The following is a 17,442-nucleotide window of genomic DNA, read 5'->3' as shown; positions in this document are numbered from 1 at the left end:
CTATTCATAAATCATGTCCTGATGCACCGTGATTCTCATTTACAGCCGAAGATGTCACATGCAACTCTGCATCTGCCACCATGGTCCGCTGCTATCGGCGGAGATATATGGTGAATCCACAACACAATGTTATTTTTGATGGACACATTGCAGTGGTAAGAGTATCTAGCAGTCCTCCTCGTCAGTCCAGACAAAATCATAGAAGTCAGAGTCCTCATCAGATGACTTGTTGCCAGCTGCAGATTCGTCAGTGATCGTCCTGCACCCTGCTCCCTCAATATATGGTGGCAGATCTACAACATCCATCTTCTCACTCTCGATCTGTTCCTCTCTGTCTTCAGGAACCACCGGTCGTGCAGCAATGATGTTTTGAACACAATCCTCATCCTCGATGGATCGGAAGCACATTAGAAGCTCAGCATACACATCCCAAATATTATCACCGGTGATTTCTGTGTGACCAAGCTCCGTCATGAACGCAGTGGCTTGTTCGAAGAACTCTCGAGGTACCAAGAGAAACACAGGATGGTCCAGCGGAGCATATGTTTGACGGACAAGCTCGAGTGAAGGGATATCGACTTTCACCTGCATATAACGAATCAACTACTTTAACCGCCATTACAAGATTGCCTTATACTTACAGAAAAATCCCGCGAATCAAACCTTTCTGGATGATGGAAGATATCGTTTGGGCGTCCATGCGGAAGGATCTTGTGCATATTGAAACGCGGCTTGGTGTTGTTGAACCTCGCAGCAAAATGATCAAGCTCATCCTGCAACCAGGGAATGAAAATGAAGTGAAACACGAGCCTGTCGTCATCATGTGTTAGTTAGTGATGAGAATCTCAAAACCACAAGGCTACTTCTCCAGGGCGTCATCAGGGTCATAGATGCCATTGTTCAAACCAAAGTCAAGGATATCCTCAAAGCCTGGTGCCCAGCGACGGCGTAATTGACTCCAGAATATTTCTGGCTTAATATTACGATGCTTCCCCTTAAACTTGTGCTGGAGCGTCCGAGCGAGCGCTGGATCTTGAAGGTGGCGTAGCATTGTGTGGCCATTTGCAATGCCGTTGTTCTCAGTGCCAGGATCACTCTGGGTCACAAGAGGCATGGCTTGATAATCAGAAAGAAAGAAATCAGAGTGTCCAGGCGATAATTGCTGCATCATACCTCCCAGTGTTTGAACTGTGTCACAGTACCAGCCACAAATTAGACGAGGATTATGGTTGGTCCACCAAATTTTAAGCCAGAGAATTCGACCCGAGAACGGCTCTATGCCAACATGCAAAAACAATTGGAAACGACGCCACTTATCATGCTGGTCAAAGATCCAGATGTCATGAAGGCCCGCAGTCCAGTAGGTACTGCGCTTAATCCGGCGGCTCTTTCGAAGTTGAACTTCGCCTGGATGGTGGAGATTCATATATTGAAGTATTAAGTCTCTGAAAACCATGTTATGAGTGTAAACCCACAACAAAAGCATGATATTGAATAACCTTGAAACCATAATGTGCTCCTCTTGCAGAAGCATCTGCTTCATATCATGCGAGCCTTGTTTTGGGAAGCGTTTACGAACGCGCTCGATAGCAGGGCCTATGGTATCAATTGTGTGCGCCTGACCACGAGAAGACTTGAGCCCCCATTGCGAGCGGCGTTTTTTCAGAAGGCTGATTCTAACATGGCACTCATCAAAGTCAGAAGGTTTTCCTGCATGCATAATTGACTAGATACACATACGATATAACGAGATTGCATTCTCGAAGACGAGAAATGATTTCTAGGTTGGTGTAGCCACTTGCAACAAATCGTTCCACTAGCGGTCGTATAGCTTCATCTGAAGCTGCAACTCAGGCATTAGATTTGCAAGAGCTGCTAGCACTGGCATCAATGTACTTACGAGCAATAGCATACCCATTTCTTCCTTGAGGGTTGGGCATCGAGTAAGGAACGTGATAGGGCTATGCAAATGGGATGCAAGTCAGTGAAGTTCGCAGCATTGAATGGATACTACCTGCTTATATATAAGCTTGAACTAGACCGCGGACGAAGTAGGCAAGCTAGTAGGGGATACGGGGTTTGAGGGGACAGTAGGTAGTCGGCGGCGAACGACAGATCCCAAAGAAAGAGTGCAGCTGCGAGACGGAGGTGTATCAATGGTCACTCATTCAAAGAAGTATGCCAAGTTGCATTCTTACGTTCCCCCAACTGGCCTACTGATGCTCCATATTTGAACCAAGGCTTCGTCTATCGTCTCTAAGTCCGTCTGAGCCAGGCTGGGGTCGGTCCGTACTCGAGTCTTGAAGCGATCAAACTATGTCCATGTAAGTACACAACCGCTTGTGACCTCCTGTGACGCAATATGAGGTATACTAACAAATAATTCAAAGGACTAGAACAAACATTGATCGGACCTTCAAAATAAGTCGCGGCAAATCGGCAAATCGAACCGTAACCTATCGTCCACCATACACATGGTCACTCTATGATGCAGTTTCCATATTTGGCTTCGTGCACCTGTGCTTGTGCATTTTTTCTTACATCCATCCGATGAATACCAATCTCATCTGTTCAGGTTCACTGATCCAGGTCTAACTACAGGAGACTAAAGGTGAGTCATGAAGCCCAGTGAGAACCGGACCTCACCATATCGACGGAAAACGACGGATATATTCACAAATATGCTCAAAGCTACGCAGATCGTGAATTTCACATATATTTAGAAAGATGACGTGCGTTATGTTTGATCATTCTCCGCACGGCCTGGCTCGCAAATCAGTAAGTGACTCGCATACGCCTAACTCGTTTCGAATGTTCGCTGAAACATCTATTATAGCGCATATATGCGCATGAATCTCTTCCCTAAGTGCAAGATAGTGCTGTCTTGGTACACGCAGCACAAAGCTTTCTGAATGAACATGCATCACTGAGTCTGACCCGAAGCCCCCAGTATTCACTGTCCCTGGTCTACCATGCCACCCTAAACACTGGATCCTTGTTGTCCGTGCCTGTGCATCACCTACATCTAGTATTTCGAACAAATAGGAGGTACGTCAATCTAGAAGACTAGAACTTCCAGCAACATCTGACTTTAGGCTTATATGAACTTGCGACACGATCAATGACATCAGCAAATTATCATCCGACGCCTAATATAGTTGACATCTAGCGCAGTTGCAGCGGAGCAGGTGGGTAGCAGGTAGTTATTATTTCACGGCATTAATTTATGTTTGCAGGCATATGAATCCGAATGGAACAGCAACACGGTCGACATCCAGCGCAGATGCCAAGGGCAGTATCAACCAGCTATCATTTTTGCGCTGTCATTTGCTTGTTCTTGCAATACATATCAGCGTCGTTTTCGTGCGATTTCCGTAGTTTTATTGCCTGGTACGAGTACATGTACAGTTGATAATATACGATCATCGACGGAAATATCATATGCGAGAATCAGCGCGAAATCGTGAGATCTCCGTCGAACAGCATCGCTAGAAAATCTCATATGTCCCATTCTCTACGGAAATCTACGGAAATCTTGTGTTCCTGGTTCACCAATATTTTGGCCGTTTTCCGTCGATACGGTGAGGTCCGGTTCTCACTGGGCATGAAGTAGCGACTGAGTCTTCGATCCAGGGCGCAGCATTTTGTCTGCAAAAGTGCAGCGGCGCAACTTGAATTCGAAGTTCGCGGGCTTCTGATGTCACCGTGCCTTGGGCGTCTAAAGACACACTGGTAGTAATAATGCCGCTATGATGCAGCACCGCCTGCAGCTTAGAGCGGCAATCAACACAGAATACTCAACACCAGTGGAAGTTACTCAGCGTCACTTCAGCTGGAATTTGATAGTGTTGAGAAGCAGCTCAGTCTATGATCCTACCCATACCCATTCGAGTGCTTAAAGGTCATGAAAACACCGTGTCAGCTATTGCTGTCTTCCCCGATAGACGACGCATGGTCACTGGCTCGGCAGACAAGACGCTCCGTATGTGGGATTTGAAGGACGGGGTTCTGTTGAAGAAAATGGAGGGGCACGGTGCTTTGGTGCGGGCGCTGGCAGTATCAGGAGATGGGCAATTGATAACAAGCGGCGATATCGACGGGGAATTCATCGCATGGGACGGCGACACTGGCGAACATCTTACTCAAGATTAAAGTCCACTCGGAAATGATCTGTGCACCAGAAGCTATGGTCATAAGAGTTGATCTGCGGCCCATTTGTATCCAAATGCATCTGTCGCACGTACTTTACTCTACTACCTTTCGATGATTCACACCTGCAAACTCGTTTGACTTCTGATCTTGTTTCTCATTGGCCTTACTTAATTGACAGACAACGGCAGGTCTGTGCATCGTGCGAGGATATGTGTACAGTACAAGGAGGTTAGGCTTGACTGGCTTTCAACGATCACCATCCTGACATGTGCACTTTTAGTATTGCCGCGTAAATCAACAGTGCACCGGATACACATAAATGCCGCGCCGCACGACCGCTTTCCATCACAAAGTCAGATCCACCAGAAGCTATGGTCACAAGATTTAATTTGGGTGTTGGGTGTCCATCGCTGGCTATCAAAACGCATTCGTCGTATGCATTTCTACTTCAGATACACAATCACTCTTTGCTTTACGTGTTCTGCACATGCACCTTTCGTTCTCCGCTCCAACGGGTTTCATTTATTCTAGCATCCCGAAAACGAACTCCCCTCAGTCTCTCAATCTGAAGACCAAGGTGAGTATTAGCATTTACCGATACATATTTTCATATTAACTAACTACCTACATAGTTCTCGTTTCGTTTTTAGGTATGCACTGCCCCGTGGTACGAGTCTCTCAATCCTAAGACCGAGTTCTCCTTTCTCTTCTAGTACGAGCCTCTCTTCGGTTGAGACTGGCCTTCCTGTCTCTGCCTCCTATGGCAGCTTCTTCCAATCCGACAGATGAAAGTTCGCATCTGTATGACGCACTCCCGAATGACCAGGACTTTGACTCGATAATATCTGATGCGAAGTTCACTGCTGATACTAGAACCGAATTCTACGACTCGTGTTTGACGAGTCGTAGATATGCCCTTGTTGGAGTGGCATGCTCAACTATCTTCGGCTGCTCATGCACCATTGCAGGCATTGTCATTTTAGTCAATCACGGAGTCCTCGGAGCAACCGACATGTCCGCAGTGAATTTTCCGTTGCTCCTGGGTGGGGGGAGATTGCCACTGGCGCTTGACTTAATTGTCACGTTATGCACCGAGTCCATAGGCCTCGTACACGGCATCTCATTACGCTCTGCGCTGGCCTCAGAGTCTCGACTTGATTTCAACACCAATCTGCGCCTTCTGACTGCAGCTCGTGGATGGTATAACCCTAACGGCACCCTGTTTGATGGTATCTCGGCTGTCCTCCTCATTATATCCTACAGCTCAGCTTCACTCGTATGTATCGACACCATCACCATCGTAGGGATGCCTCTCCTCGTTCTCGGTGTCGCACTCCTTCTCCAGGTGATCATCGCATTGTCAGCGATGCGGGCTGTCAAAATATTGACGTGGAGCTCCTCACCTTTCGACTTGACCGCCGCACTGGTCCACCACATGCAATTGACCCATGCTACTTTGCGGTGCATGCGTTGTGTGTCTGACCTAGACACCGATGGAGGTCCAGTGAAGCCATCAAAGATACAGCCCTCTGCGTGGCATGCTCACCCTAGCATCCGGAAAGTTGTCATTTCTCTTTGGGTGATCGTTGCAGCATGCGCTGGATGGGCCGCACTCGTCACGTATATCTCGCACCGGGACAGTCATTTCACCTCGATGACCCCAAATACGTGGTCGTTCTTACCCAACGGGCAGTCCAGTTCCATCTGGTATTCTATGCCGGGTGTCAATCTTGAGCTGTGGATTCTGCTCTTCGTCAACATGGCAGTTGTCCAGGGGCCGTTGACACTTGGGCTGCATTGCTCGGAGCTCATCGCGAATGTCATTCGAGACGAAAGACAGTGGAGATGCGCTACCGGAAGGAAAGGACTTAGAACGGCAATGAACCCAGTGAAGACAATCAATTCTCACTCACCCGATTTGTCTTGTACTTTTCGTTGCGAAGCCTTTCCTGCGTGAGTCATTGACGTCTAGTATCTTTTATAGATGTTATTGAACACCATCCTCGAGGATCACAGACTGGATGTTTGGGCTTTCATTCCAGATAGCTAACGACATCTCTGAGGGGAAACTAGTCGGGTCGGGCGTATTCATGAACACTCCCCAGGTTCGCACTTACTGCCTATGTCAAACTCCTACGACGTCCTCACAACCTCGTGCAGATCTGGAACTTATGCATAGCGCTGTTTATGTTTGTCTATCTCATCACTTCCGTCGCACGGTACCGACCGCGTGGTCCCCAGCCGGCTGCATCCGGCCACCTCCAGACGCTCGCCAACCTCGTGGACGAGTGGTATCCTGTGATGTGGTGGGGACACAAGGAGGACGGAATCCCGTACTGTCATGCTGGTAGGGTGCTTATATGCTCACAATGTCACTGCTTTGACACTTTTACAAAGGGACGAGCGATCACCCGCTGCCGCTTGTGAAGATGGACTGCGTTTGTGCTGGTTCTGGTGCTGAGTCTCTGGCACCCCGGTCGTGAGAGGTAGTTGCTTTGCTTTTTTTTAGAGGGCATTTCTCGATTTCTCTTTTTGTTGTATCCACGTTGGGCTGGCGATGCATTGACGGACACACAACCAGCCATGCCGTTGAATGATATATGTACAATTTTATACTGCTTGCTACGTTGTAGGTAGTTCGTCTTAATGTTGCTCCAACTCAGGCTTTGTAACACCGTGATGGATGAATGAACAAATCTCTATGAGCTGTGGAGGATGTGTTGAGTCGGAATATGACTAGGAAGTGTATAGGTGAGCTGCGCATGTGAATACCGGTGAATTTGGCCGACATTAAAGAATCAGAATCTCGGTAGGATCGTATCGCACATAACACATACTACATGCTGTAGTAGGACCTGTGGTTGGTCTATATGTAGCGACCGACGAACAAACCATCAACAACTATGTATCTGAGATCTGAATGCGCATATCGGCCACCCCTCAACTGCATGAAAAATGGTCTTGTGACTCTTGTCGGACCTGAAGCAGATGACCATGACGTAACCTCAATTTAAATGTCCACGAAAACGAGACTGCAAATTGTCTGAGACGGTCATGATCTCCTCAATCATCTACCAAACAGGAATGCACTTTCTGGAGCATTCTACTCGCTGAATGCTCGCTCTTCGGTACAAACGACCGTTCGTTGGCCCAGTAACCGCCAATCGGTCCCCGGGTGCTACTACTTGATCTCGTGCTGGTTTCGAGCTGGCATCCAGCAAGCCACTTTTCCATCTGCTCTAATTCCGCCTTATGTCTTCTTGTCCACACCAGCAATCCTCAAATCCATGGCCCTGTGTCTGGCAGATAGATCCAAGGAGTGAAACTCAGGTTCATAGCCCTCCGGTGTACATGAGCAGGAGTCAGGACTGTGAAGGTGATCACGGCTCAGACTGAGTCAGGCTATCATTATAGTCATAATTAGACAGGACTGGAAGGGGAGCCAAGGAACGACTTCCTTCTAGTATTAAGGTCAGTCATGAAGCTTCAAGTAGCGACTGAGTGTTCAATCTAGGGCGCAGCTTTTTATCGGCAAAACTGCAGCGGCACAACTTGAAGTTTGCGGGCCTGTGATGTCACCGATCCTTAGGCCTCTAACGAGACACTAGTAGCAATAATGCCGCTGTGATGCAGCACCGCCTGCAGCTCAGACTCGGAGTGGCAATTGTCTGATCGACCTCGACTGCGCTTAACACCATCATATTCCAGAGGAAATGACTCAGTGACTGAAGCAGCCCAGCCCATGATCCCACTCCTACCCGTTCGAGTGCTTGAAGGTCATGAAAACACCATGTCCGCTGTTGCTGTCTTCCCCAATAGACAACGCATGGTCACTGGCTCAGCAGACAAGACGCTCCGTATATGGGACTTGAAGGACGGGTTTTTTTTGAAGAAAATGGAGGGGCACGGTGCTTGGGTATGGGCGCTGGCAGTATCAGGAGATGGGCAATTGATAACAAGTGGTGATATCGACGGAGAAATCATCGCATGGGACGGCGACACTGGCGAACCTCTTACTCAATATCAAAGTCCACTCGGAAAGGATCTGTGCACCAGAAGCTATGTTCATAATATTTAATCTGCGTGCCCATTGTATCCAAATCCATTTGTCGTACGTATTTCACTTTGCATACACAATCACTCATTGCTACACGTGTTCTACATATGCACTTTTCGTTCTCCGTTTCAACAGGTTTCTCTTATTCTGGCATCCCCAGAACGAACTCCCCTCAGTCTCTCAATCCGAAGACCGAGGTGAGTATTAGCATTTACCGATGCATATTTTCATCCTAACTACCTACATAGTTCTCGTTTCGTTTCTAGGTATGCATTGCCGTAGTACGAGTCTCTTAATCCGAAGACTGAGTTCTCCTTTCGTACATAGTCCGAGCCTTTCTTCATTTGAGACTGGCCCTTGCTGTCTCTGCCTCCCATGGCAGCTTCTTTCAAACGGACAGATGAAAGTTTGCATCCATATGACGCACTCTTGAATGACCAGGACTTTGACTCGATAATATCTGATGCGAAGTTCCCTGTTAATACTAGAACCGAATTCTACGACCCGAGTTTGACGAGTCGCAGAAATGCCCTTGTCGGAGTGGCATGCTCAACTATCTTCAGCTGCTCATGCATCATTGCAGGCATTGTCACTTTAGCCAATAACGGAGTCCGCGGAGCAACCGACGTGCTCGCACTGAATGCGAGTGATAATCTGTTGGCCCTGCGGGGGGAGATATTGGCACTGGCGCTTAACTTAATCATCACGTTATGCACCGAGTCTATAGGCCTCGTACACGGTATCTCGTTGCGCTCTGCGCTGGCCTCAGAGCCTCAACTTCATTTCAACACTAATCTGCGCCTTCTGACTGCAGCTCGTGGATGGTGTAGCCCTAACGGCACCCTATTTAATGGTATCTCGGCTGTCCTCCTCATTATATCCTACAGCTCGGCTTCACTCATCCTATGTTTCGACTTCACATCTGATGATCCTTCCATCACCAACCCCAACTCCATCGCCATCGCAGGGATACCTCTCCTCGTTCTAGGTGTCGCACTCCTTCTCCAGGCGATGATCGCATTATCAGCGATACGGGCTGTCAAAATATTGACGTGGAGCTCCTCACCTTTCGACTTGACCGCCGCACTGGTCCACCACACGCAATTGACCCATGCTACTTCGCGGTGCATGTGTTGTGTGTCTGACCTAGACACGGATGTTGGTCCAGTGAAGCCACTAGAGATACAGCCCTCTGCGTGGCATGCTCACCCTAGCATCCGGAAAGTTATCATTTCTCTTTGGGTGATCGTTGCAGCATGCGCTGGATGGGCTACACTCGTCACGTATATCTCGGACCGGGCCAACAGTGGTCCTGGCTTCATCCCGATGACCCCACATACGTGGTCGTTCTTACCCAACCAGTCGTCCAGTTACATCTCGTATCCTATGCCGGGTGTCAATCTTGAGGTGTGGATTCTGCTCTTCTTCAACATAGCAGTTGTACAGGGGCCCTTGACACTTGGGCTGCATTGCTCGGAGCTCATCGCGAATGTCATTCGAGACGAAAGACAGTGGAGATGCGCTACAGGAAGGAAAGGACTTAGAACGGCAATGAACCCAGTGAAGACAATTTTCACTCAGCCGATTTGTCTTGTACTTTTCGTTGCGAAGCCTTTCCTGCGTGAGTCATTGAGGTCTAGTTTCTTTTATAGATATTATTGAACACCATCCTCGAGGATCCCAGACTGGATGTTTGGGCTTTCATTCATGATATTTAACTGAGTGTCCGACGAGAAACTAGGAGGGTCGTATGTATACATGAACACTGCCCAGGTTCGCACTTACTGCCTATGTAAAATTCCTACGACGTCCTCACAACCTCGTGCAGATCTGGAACTTATGCATAGCGCTGTTGATATTTGCCTGTTTCTTCACTTTCGTCGCGCTGCGCCGACCGCGTGGTCCCCAGCCGGCTGCATACGGCCACCTCCAGACGCTCGCCGACCTCGTGGACGAGTGGTCGCCTGTGATGTGGTGGGGACACAAGGAGGACGGAATCCCGTACTGTCATGCTGGTAGGGTACTTATGTGCTCACGATGCTACTGCTTTGACACTTTTACAAAGGGACGAGCGATCACCCGCTGCCGGATGTGAAGATGGACTGCGTTTATGCTGGTTCCGGTGTTGACTCTCTGGCACCCCTCTCGTGAGAGGTAGTTGCTTTGCTTTTTTAAATGGCATTTCTTGATTTCTCTTTTTAAACAGAGGAGCTGTATCCACGTTAGGCTGGCGATGCATTGACGGGCACACAACCAGCCATTCCGTTGAAAGATACATGTACAATTTTTATACTGCTTGCTACGTTGTAGGTAGCTCGTCTTAATATTGCTCCAACTCGGGCTTTGTAACACCATGATGGATGAATGGACAAATCTATACAAGGTGTGGAGGATATGTCGAGTCGGAATATGAATAGGAAGTGCAGTGTAGGTGAGCCATTAAAGAATCAGAGTCTCGGTAGGATCGTATCGCATATAGCACATACTACATGCTGTGGTAGGACCTGTGGTCGGTCTATATGTAGCGACTGACGAACAAATCATTAACGTTGCAACAACTATGTATCTGAGATCTGAATGCGCATATCAACTGCAAAGGAAAATGGTCTTGACCTGAAGCAGGTGATCATGAGGTAACCTCAATTTACATAAATGTCCATACTGCAAATTATCTGAGACGGTCATGATCTCCTCAATCATCTACCAAACAGGAATGCACTTTCTGGATCATTCTACTGGCTGAATACTCGCTCTTCGGTACAAACGACCGTTCGTTGGCTCAGTAACCGCCAATAGGTCCCCAGGTGCTACTACTTGATCTCGTGCTGGTTTCGAGCTGGCATCCAGCAAGCCACTTTTCCGTCTGCTCTAATTCCGCCTTATGTCTTCGCACACGGCTTCTCTCAGCAGGCAATATGTTCGATCCCACTATACGGGAGTGGGATACATCGACCTGGAAGCAAGTTGGTGGTCCCTGAACAGGCCATACTCACCAGATTGGCGCCATTGTCATGAACTCTACTGGTACTTTGCTCTCCTCTGCATCTTATGACAACTGCAACGGTGTCTGTGTCTGGTGGCGTTCAGATCGAAAAGCTATTGCCTCGTTCCGGCACTCCGACGCAGTGTGCTCCGTCGTCGTCTTCTTTTTTGTTTTTTTCTTTATAAAAGAAAGAAAAAAGACAAAGAAGAAGAGGAAATACACAAATGCGTCCTCACCGGAGGGTTTGATAAGAAGGTCTGAGAGTGGGCAGTGCCGGTGGATGCTTTGCTAGATCCCAAGGTAAGTTTGTACCCATTCTCATGTAACGCAATGTGAGCATGCTTGATTCAGATATTCCCTATGTATGCGAGAGTCCGTGATACATGTATAATCGGGAAATCGCCATTTTCTTCTACGAACAGGATTGGAACCTATATCTTGACGGCCAGTCTTTTAATTACAAAGAGTCCATTGTGATCATGCAGGAGTTGGCTGATGCGACGGGAATAGATTCAGGGGCGCTCGTCGCCTTCCATCCTGGGATGAGAAATGCTGGAGAGAAACTCCAATGGGTACCAAGGCGTATCACCACATTGCAGGAAGATATTGCATACTCGTTGTTCGGCATCTTCGGTGTCCACTTACCTCCAATTTATGGCGAGAAGAAGCAAAATCCACTTGGGCGGCTCCTACAGGAGATCGTGGCTCGGTCGGGCGACATAAGCACCTTGGACTGGGTCGGAAAATCATCTGAGTTCAATAGCTGCCTGCCAGCTGACATTCCTACATACCAGGCTCTGCCATGCATGCTGCTATCTCTTTCCGAAGATGAGGTTCAGACACCAGTTTCCTCACTCCGAAATACCGTGACTGTGAAGTCAGCTTCGAAACTTTATACCCTGCTTGGCACCATTAGTGTTCCTCGTTTTGCGAACTGCAGATTACAGTTGCCTTGCATCGCATTCCGTCTCACTGCTATGAGACGGATGCCCGATCAAGACCGGGAGATATACCTTATCTATGCAGTCAAGGCAGATGGGCCTCACGACCTGTTGATCACTACAGAAGACAAGCTCATTCCGTTCTCGCGGGCCATTGTCACTGGGCAGACATTCTTCCTTGTCCGCACGTGGGATCGTCACCTCCTTGACCTGCCTGACTTTGCAGGCAATACGCAGAGCATGGCACACATCTCCGTACACGAGTCCCCTGTGGAGAATGCACTGATTGACTCGGACTTGCCAGCTCTGCGATTGATTGATCATCTTCGGCAGCCTTTTCGCGGGTTTTCTGGCAAGGCGAACCTAATGACTTCCCAGTCTCATTTACCAGCGTTGCGACTCATCGTTTGCCTTGGACAACATTTTCGTGCAATTTTGCTAGCAACGCGGAGGGGAATACATGAGAACCGCATCGGATCACGATATCATTGCACAACTCAAAGACACGTCTTCTGTTTGCAACATGATGGACTATGTCAGGCCAGTGGAGATATTGTAGCCAGTGTGCATTGATATTTCCATCGATCGTATTTTTACGAATTCGGAGAGTAGGTTTTCTGATTAGAACTCGTGCTCCGAGGGGGTGGAAGTAGAACTTCGTGTTCACCTGACCACGTAATAAATACTTACATGCATGCAGAGGTACTGTACCTAGACTTAATGCCAAAAAGTCTACAGTTCGTCTTTGGTGTGCTCGTCCTCCAGTGGGCGACATAATGCCGGGGTCGTTCCTGTAATTTGGTACTCGCACTTTTCCAGCTCTGCCACCGTCAGTAACGTGTTTTCAGTGCCGCATGTAAGGACGAGCTAATAAGAGCAAATCAACGTTGTGGGGGAGAATATAGAATATGCAATATTTACCTCGACGCTGCGATGGGGGCCGTTCCAGCATTTGGCCCCCTGGGTATAGTGCTGTCGGGTATAATATTCTGGCTCACCAGGTTGAGCAGCTTTGTTCCAGGACGAAAATTTCCTGGAAGGCACATAGATGAGTACCTTCATAGCACTTATTCCTAAATAACATACCCGAGACTGAAGCCAGAACCACCGCTACTGGGAATTTGCTTCGCCTCGTCAAAGAGGCAAACTTCGTAAGTGTAACTGTGAAACGTGGGTATACTTCCAAGTAGTTCGAAGCAACAACACATACTCTCCGGCATCCTTTGACAGGCACAAGCCCTCAAGTTTTTTCCACTCGCCTTCTGGACCAAAGCCCTCGGGATCAAAGAGATCTAGGAGGTCCTCATTTGCAGTCCGTTGCTCGTCTTGGGTCAACTTGAGACTGTGTTCCGCATCCGAAAGGGCCACACGTGCACGATTTGATTCTAAGGTGGTATCAGCACATACATTCAGTCACATAGGTCCATATAGTTACCACCAGACGTATCGGATGTGCCTCCGCGCCCGATCCCGAAAACTGAGAGAGCCGAGAGGAGCGAGTCGCGGAAACTATGATAGGATGGGAGCAGAGCGTCTGGAAGGTAGGCCGAGATGTCAAGCACTTAAAAACTGGTCAGTTTCTTGCAGTACCAGCAATAACTTTTAACTTACATAGGGACGGGGCAGAAGCGGGCCCGACAAGCTGGTCATGTTCTAGCAGCAGCGTCACATGATCTGTTTTCAATAACTGATCCAACTCCTTCTCGATCTTTGCTGCATTCCAGAGACCTTCATCTTCAACATTGTCCTCTGCTTTCGGTTTTTCCGCGGTAGTGCCAGCCTCCCCATCGTCACCCTTGCGTACGTCGTTTATGTGAGGTAATCCTGCTAGTGCCTCCCAGCCACGCACAGCCTCGAGGACGGCCATATCTTGATAGTTAGGGTTATAGCCCGCGCGGAGTGAGGTCAAGATGTCACCAAGAGCTTTCTCGCGTTCCAGGTGCTTCTTGTGTTCTTTCTGAAGGGACTGGAGTGCGGTATGATGTACGAGGAGTGACTGGTAGAGGGCTGCAACACACTTGTGAGTCAAGATTGCAGGGAGTATGTCAGGACACACGTACGAGACTGTTTCTTACGCTCCAGCTCAGCAGCCGAGAGGGATTCTGCACGTTTTGCAATATCTGAAAAGCGCTGTGTTACCACAAAAGCTCCCGACTCTTGAACTAACATACCTCGTAATCTCTCCACCTCTTTCTCTCTCGTTCCAATCTCTTTGGCAATATCAGCAACGAGTGCCTCCAAGCGCTTTTGCTCCTTATGTGCATACGCAATGTATGAAGATCGTATCTTGGATCCAGTCCTTCGCAGCTTGCGCTCTGCTTCTGTCTTCTTTCTGTGTTCTGCTCCGACTTCCTGGCAAGTGTTCGGACACATGCCCAAGGGCTCGTCCGATCCATCACAACATTCCTGCTCTACATTCAAATGAGTATCACGAACTCACGGTACCACATCTGCAAACTTACCGCAAAGTCCATCGTTAACATGCGAGCTTTGTATAATTGCCCCAATATGGCCCTCATTGCGGCAGTAGAACTTGTTATTGGGACATGCACTCGTGCCTTACAGAATATAGAACTACGTCAATACAACTTAGTTTACCTCACCAGAACCACCCGGATTCGCACCTGGCTCGTCGCTGCCATCTCGACAATCACAATAATCATCATTTACTGCACTCCAGGCAATTTCCTTCGAACCGTCTAAACACGTCCATGTTTGGTGCGAACCCCTCGTGCTGGGTACGTATTTCGGCACGAGGGAGGGAGGAACGCCGTGGGACTTGTCGAGTGCTGCTAATGATGGAAGGGCGAGGGTGAGGAGTAGCCAGGGATGCATTGTCGACCCAAATTTCAGTGGGATACTCGTTAACTCTCTCCCACTCAACTCAACGTGATCGGTGCCACAATTACGTCAGTGATTTTTATGCGGCGCCTCAATAACCGGATTTCGCCGACAGATTGGCGGTCAGGCCAGACCTAGGTGCAGTTCATCGACATCGACGAAGAGGCCACGACATTATGGTGAGTATCCTCCATTGATGATGATTTCCAGGGTAGAAAGCATGAAACATGCCGGTTCTTTGGACTGCAGGATGTCCAGAGTGTTGCACCCCTTGGATGTCATATAAAGTATGTGGATGTGGTGCTAACTACCTTCGATTTAGGCCAAAGCAAAAGCTCCACCACCATCATCATCTGGCGGAAAGGCTGCTAAGAAGAAGAAGTGGTCGAAGGGAAAGGTCAAGGACAAGGCCCAGCACGCCGTCGTCTGTGACAAAGCTACATTCGACCGTATCATGAAGGAAGCTCCCACCTGGCGTCTCATCAGCCAGAGCATTCTCATTGAGCGATTGAAGGTCAATGGAAGCCTGGCACGCGTTGCCATTAGACATCTGGAGAAGGAGGGCTTGATCAAGCGCATTGTGCACCACTCTGGTCAACTCATTTACAGTGCGTTCTTCCCAATGTTATATTATGGATGAGGTTGACCAACTTTCAATTTAGCCCGGTTGACAACCGCATCAGACTAGATTACTAGTCTTTTATTCATTATGGCCACTCATGAGCCCATGTATCTTCCACCACAACCAAAATCTATGCTTTTGACTGGCACTGAATGAACCAAAGCTCTAGGCCTCGTGAACGTCTTGCATTCTCGCCATTTATTCAGTAAAAGAGTGAATCACGAAGAGAGTACATGCAATGAATGTCGTCTGTGCTAAGTTTACATTCGCCGATGCGATAAGAGTCCTCAATGTATGGGTCCAATGAACTCGAAAGCCTCCCGACTCCAATAGGTTATCAGTTGCATTCATTTTCCTGTTGATGCTTTTGTGAACAGGCGGTTACATTTCCCCACACTCTGCGATATAGACATGAGACACCTTTCCGAAGCCGTCAAATCAACTACATACCAACGATCTTCACGACTAGCTTTGGTCTGTTGTTCTGTCCCGTAGGGACATTCTCGATTTTACGAAGCGTCAACATGCCGTCGATGACCTTGCCGAAAACCACATGCTTTCCGTCCAAGAAATCGCATTTTGCTGTGGTTATGAAAAACTGCGAGGATTAAGATCGAAGTGGAATTGCAGAATCGTGAAGAGCAATACCTGGCATCCGTTTGTATTTGGGCCTGAATTTGCCTACCAATCATTATGAGATAAATGTTTGCGAACGTGGAAGACATAGCAAACCATAGAAAGCAGGCCAGGTCCAGTGTGCTTCTCTTGGAAGTTCTCATCCTGTATCGTAGAGTCAACTTGTGCGCCCACCATGAAGAGCGTAAGTACACTTACAGGGAAATTCTTTCCGTATATCGAGAACGATCCTGTTCCATCACCGTTCAAAAAGTCTCCACCTACAAGCAGGCATGGGATTGGGCTGGCCGAAAAAATATTGTTACAATATGCTCACCTTGGCACATGAAATTCGGTACACTGAGGTGCACGCGTTAATTATCATGGATATTAAGAAGATGCTATCGTACACTCTGCCCAGAATCCATCAACGAAGGTCGATCACTCGAGGTCGCGATGATGATTACCTATGGAAAGTCGCATTCTTGTAACCCTGAGGTCGCGCATCACGTCTAATCTCGAGGCGTTATAAAGAATTGTTTATCTTCATGGCCTGGACGTACCTGCATTCGCCGGTGCAGAGCTGCCTGAAGTTCTCAGCAGTTCTGCAAACTTGATCAGAACAGCACACAGCTACAGGTGGCAGCCGCAAACTTTGGGACAACGTCACTGAAGAGCTCCATTTTAATTCTACCTGCTGGTGTCTCTCCGATATTGATATCCATGAAAACGATTGGACGCGTTGTTGAAGACATGATGACAGAGATCAAGAAGATTGTGTAATTACATAAACTACGAGAAGGGTAGAGATAAGATTACAAAAGATAAATTATTTTTAATCGTGGTAGATAACGAAGATATACATAGATCGGGAGACAAATAGCTCCAAACACAATACGTATCGTACAGCGCCAGGCCCAAGCAGCGTGACTGAGTACAACATTGTGCAATGTTGGAAAATCAGGGCGGGTGCACAAATTTCTGCTATACTAGCGAAACTCGAAACTCGAGTGAACAAGACGCGGACAGCGTACCTGCTAGCGAGATGAGAAACTCGAGTGGGAAAAGGCAGAGCGCCGGCTCCGTCACTTCGCTAGACAGACCGTCATCTCCGCTCATAAAGGTGGCACATGATGAAGATTGTCTGCGGCACATTCGTCATGCCGATTTGCACAGGCCCGCAGGCAATGGGCCAAGACAAAGACACGGGAATGTCTGCTATCTAGGACAG

The 17,442-nt window shown here is 48.2% G+C and overlaps 6 protein-coding genes across 6 annotated transcripts; 3 read left to right on the top strand and 3 right to left on the bottom strand.

The window, feature by feature from the left end:
- Positions 1 to 106: 106 nt before the first annotated feature.
- DFJ58DRAFT_781258 (uncharacterized protein) lies at positions 107 to 2,347 on the bottom strand. The gene is made up of 8 exons (XM_041389784.1): positions 2,015 to 2,347; positions 1,901 to 1,961; positions 1,741 to 1,843; positions 1,500 to 1,676; positions 1,174 to 1,445; positions 864 to 1,116; positions 642 to 810; positions 107 to 585 (listed from the first exon to the last, which is right to left on the bottom strand). Exons 2-8 carry the CDS (start codon positions 1,938 to 1,940, stop codon positions 166 to 168), a joined length of 1,434 nt encoding a protein of 477 aa, XP_041245321.1. The 5' UTR covers positions 1,941 to 1,961; positions 2,015 to 2,347; the 3' UTR covers positions 107 to 165.
- A 2,565-nt stretch (positions 2,348 to 4,912) lies between these two features.
- DFJ58DRAFT_726471 (uncharacterized protein) lies at positions 4,913 to 6,635 on the top strand (the record flags this gene model as incomplete). The annotated part of the gene is made up of 4 exons (XM_041385366.1): positions 4,913 to 6,105; positions 6,161 to 6,257; positions 6,313 to 6,499; positions 6,550 to 6,635. The coding sequence occupies 4 exons, from the start codon at positions 4,913 to 4,915 to the stop codon at positions 6,633 to 6,635; spliced, it is 1,563 nt and encodes a 520-aa protein (XP_041245320.1).
- Positions 6,636 to 8,584: 1,949 nt separating this feature from the next.
- DFJ58DRAFT_726470 (uncharacterized protein) lies at positions 8,585 to 10,360 on the top strand (the record flags this gene model as incomplete). The annotated part of the gene is made up of 4 exons (XM_041385365.1): positions 8,585 to 9,830; positions 9,933 to 9,982; positions 10,038 to 10,224; positions 10,275 to 10,360. The coding sequence occupies 4 exons, from the start codon at positions 8,585 to 8,587 to the stop codon at positions 10,358 to 10,360; spliced, it is 1,569 nt and encodes a 522-aa protein (XP_041245319.1).
- Positions 10,361 to 12,507: 2,147 nt separating this feature from the next.
- On the bottom strand, positions 12,508 to 14,997 carry DFJ58DRAFT_781220 (glucosidase II beta subunit-like-domain-containing protein). Its single transcript, XM_041389783.1, has 10 exons — positions 14,758 to 14,997; positions 14,596 to 14,691; positions 14,305 to 14,544; positions 14,194 to 14,253; positions 13,745 to 14,140; positions 13,569 to 13,694; positions 13,344 to 13,518; positions 13,220 to 13,294; positions 13,055 to 13,166; positions 12,508 to 13,000 (listed from the first exon to the last, which is right to left on the bottom strand). Exons 1-10 carry the CDS (start codon positions 14,966 to 14,968, stop codon positions 12,866 to 12,868), a joined length of 1,626 nt encoding a protein of 541 aa, XP_041245318.1. The 5' UTR covers positions 14,969 to 14,997; the 3' UTR covers positions 12,508 to 12,865.
- Positions 14,998 to 15,001: 4 nt separating this feature from the next.
- On the top strand, positions 15,002 to 15,768 carry DFJ58DRAFT_781218 (ribosomal protein S25). The gene is made up of 3 exons (XM_041389782.1): positions 15,002 to 15,153; positions 15,297 to 15,582; positions 15,637 to 15,768. Exons 1-3 carry the CDS (start codon positions 15,151 to 15,153, stop codon positions 15,660 to 15,662), a joined length of 315 nt encoding a protein of 104 aa, XP_041245317.1. The 5' UTR covers positions 15,002 to 15,150; the 3' UTR covers positions 15,663 to 15,768.
- Positions 15,769 to 17,021, bottom strand: DFJ58DRAFT_781211 (cyclophilin-like domain-containing protein). The gene is made up of 10 exons (XM_041389781.1): positions 16,866 to 17,021; positions 16,775 to 16,816; positions 16,680 to 16,723; positions 16,655 to 16,658; positions 16,549 to 16,571; positions 16,431 to 16,492; positions 16,329 to 16,376; positions 16,245 to 16,277; positions 16,047 to 16,194; positions 15,769 to 15,994 (listed from the first exon to the last, which is right to left on the bottom strand). The coding sequence occupies exons 1-10, from the start codon at positions 16,964 to 16,966 to the stop codon at positions 15,978 to 15,980; spliced, it is 522 nt and encodes a 173-aa protein (XP_041245316.1). The 5' UTR covers positions 16,967 to 17,021; the 3' UTR covers positions 15,769 to 15,977.
- Positions 17,022 to 17,442: the final 421 nt, after the last annotated feature.

Source organism: Suillus subalutaceus, assembly GCF_016647625.1.
Source record: "Suillus subalutaceus strain FC151 chromosome Unknown DFJ58scaffold_36, whole genome shotgun sequence".
Lineage (NCBI taxonomy): Eukaryota > Fungi > Basidiomycota > Agaricomycetes > Boletales > Suillaceae > Suillus > Suillus subalutaceus.
The sequence above is the reverse complement of the archived record's forward strand: the minus strand, read 5'-3'. Positions and strand labels throughout refer to the sequence as shown.

What these genes read in the sequence shown, in the direction of transcription:
- DFJ58DRAFT_781258 (XM_041389784.1), bottom strand. Translation starts at nt 1,940, where the DNA reads ATGCCCAACCCTCAAGGAAGAAATGGGTATGCTATTGCTC. An exon ending in AAATGGGTATGCTATTGCTC is followed by an intron (nt 1,844 to 1,900) that starts GTAAGTACATTG and finishes CCTGAGTTGCAG; the next exon opens with CTTCAGATGAAGCTATACGA. An exon ending in GAGCACATTATGGTTTCAAG is followed by an intron (nt 1,446 to 1,499) that starts GTTATTCAATAT and finishes CATGGTTTTCAG; the next exon opens with AGACTTAATACTTCAATATA.
- DFJ58DRAFT_781220 (XM_041389783.1), bottom strand. Translation starts at nt 14,968, where the DNA reads ATGCATCCCTGGCTACTCCTCACCCTCGCCCTTCCATCATTAGCAGCA. An exon ending in GGAGCGTAAGAAACAGTCTC is followed by an intron (nt 14,141 to 14,193) that starts GTACGTGTGTCC and finishes AGTGTGTTGCAG; the next exon opens with CCCTCTACCAGTCACTCCTC. An exon ending in CACATCCGATACGTCTGGTG is followed by an intron (nt 13,519 to 13,568) that starts GTAACTATATGG and finishes ATACCACCTTAG; the next exon opens with AATCAAATCGTGCACGTGTG.
- DFJ58DRAFT_781218 (XM_041389782.1), top strand. An exon ending in CTCTGGTCAACTCATTTACA is followed by an intron (nt 15,583 to 15,636) that starts GTGCGTTCTTCC and finishes CTTTCAATTTAG; the next exon opens with CCCGGTTGACAACCGCATCA.
- DFJ58DRAFT_781211 (XM_041389781.1), bottom strand. Translation starts at nt 16,966, where the DNA reads ATGTCTTCAACAACGCGTCCAATCGTTTTCATGGATATCAATATCGGA. An exon ending in GACCTGGCCTGCTTTCTATG is followed by an intron (nt 16,278 to 16,328) that starts GTTTGCTATGTC and finishes AATGATTGGTAG; the next exon opens with GCAAATTCAGGCCCAAATAC. An exon ending in CAAATACAAACGGATGCCAG is followed by an intron (nt 16,195 to 16,244) that starts GTATTGCTCTTC and finishes TAATCCTCGCAG; the next exon opens with TTTTTCATAACCACAGCAAA.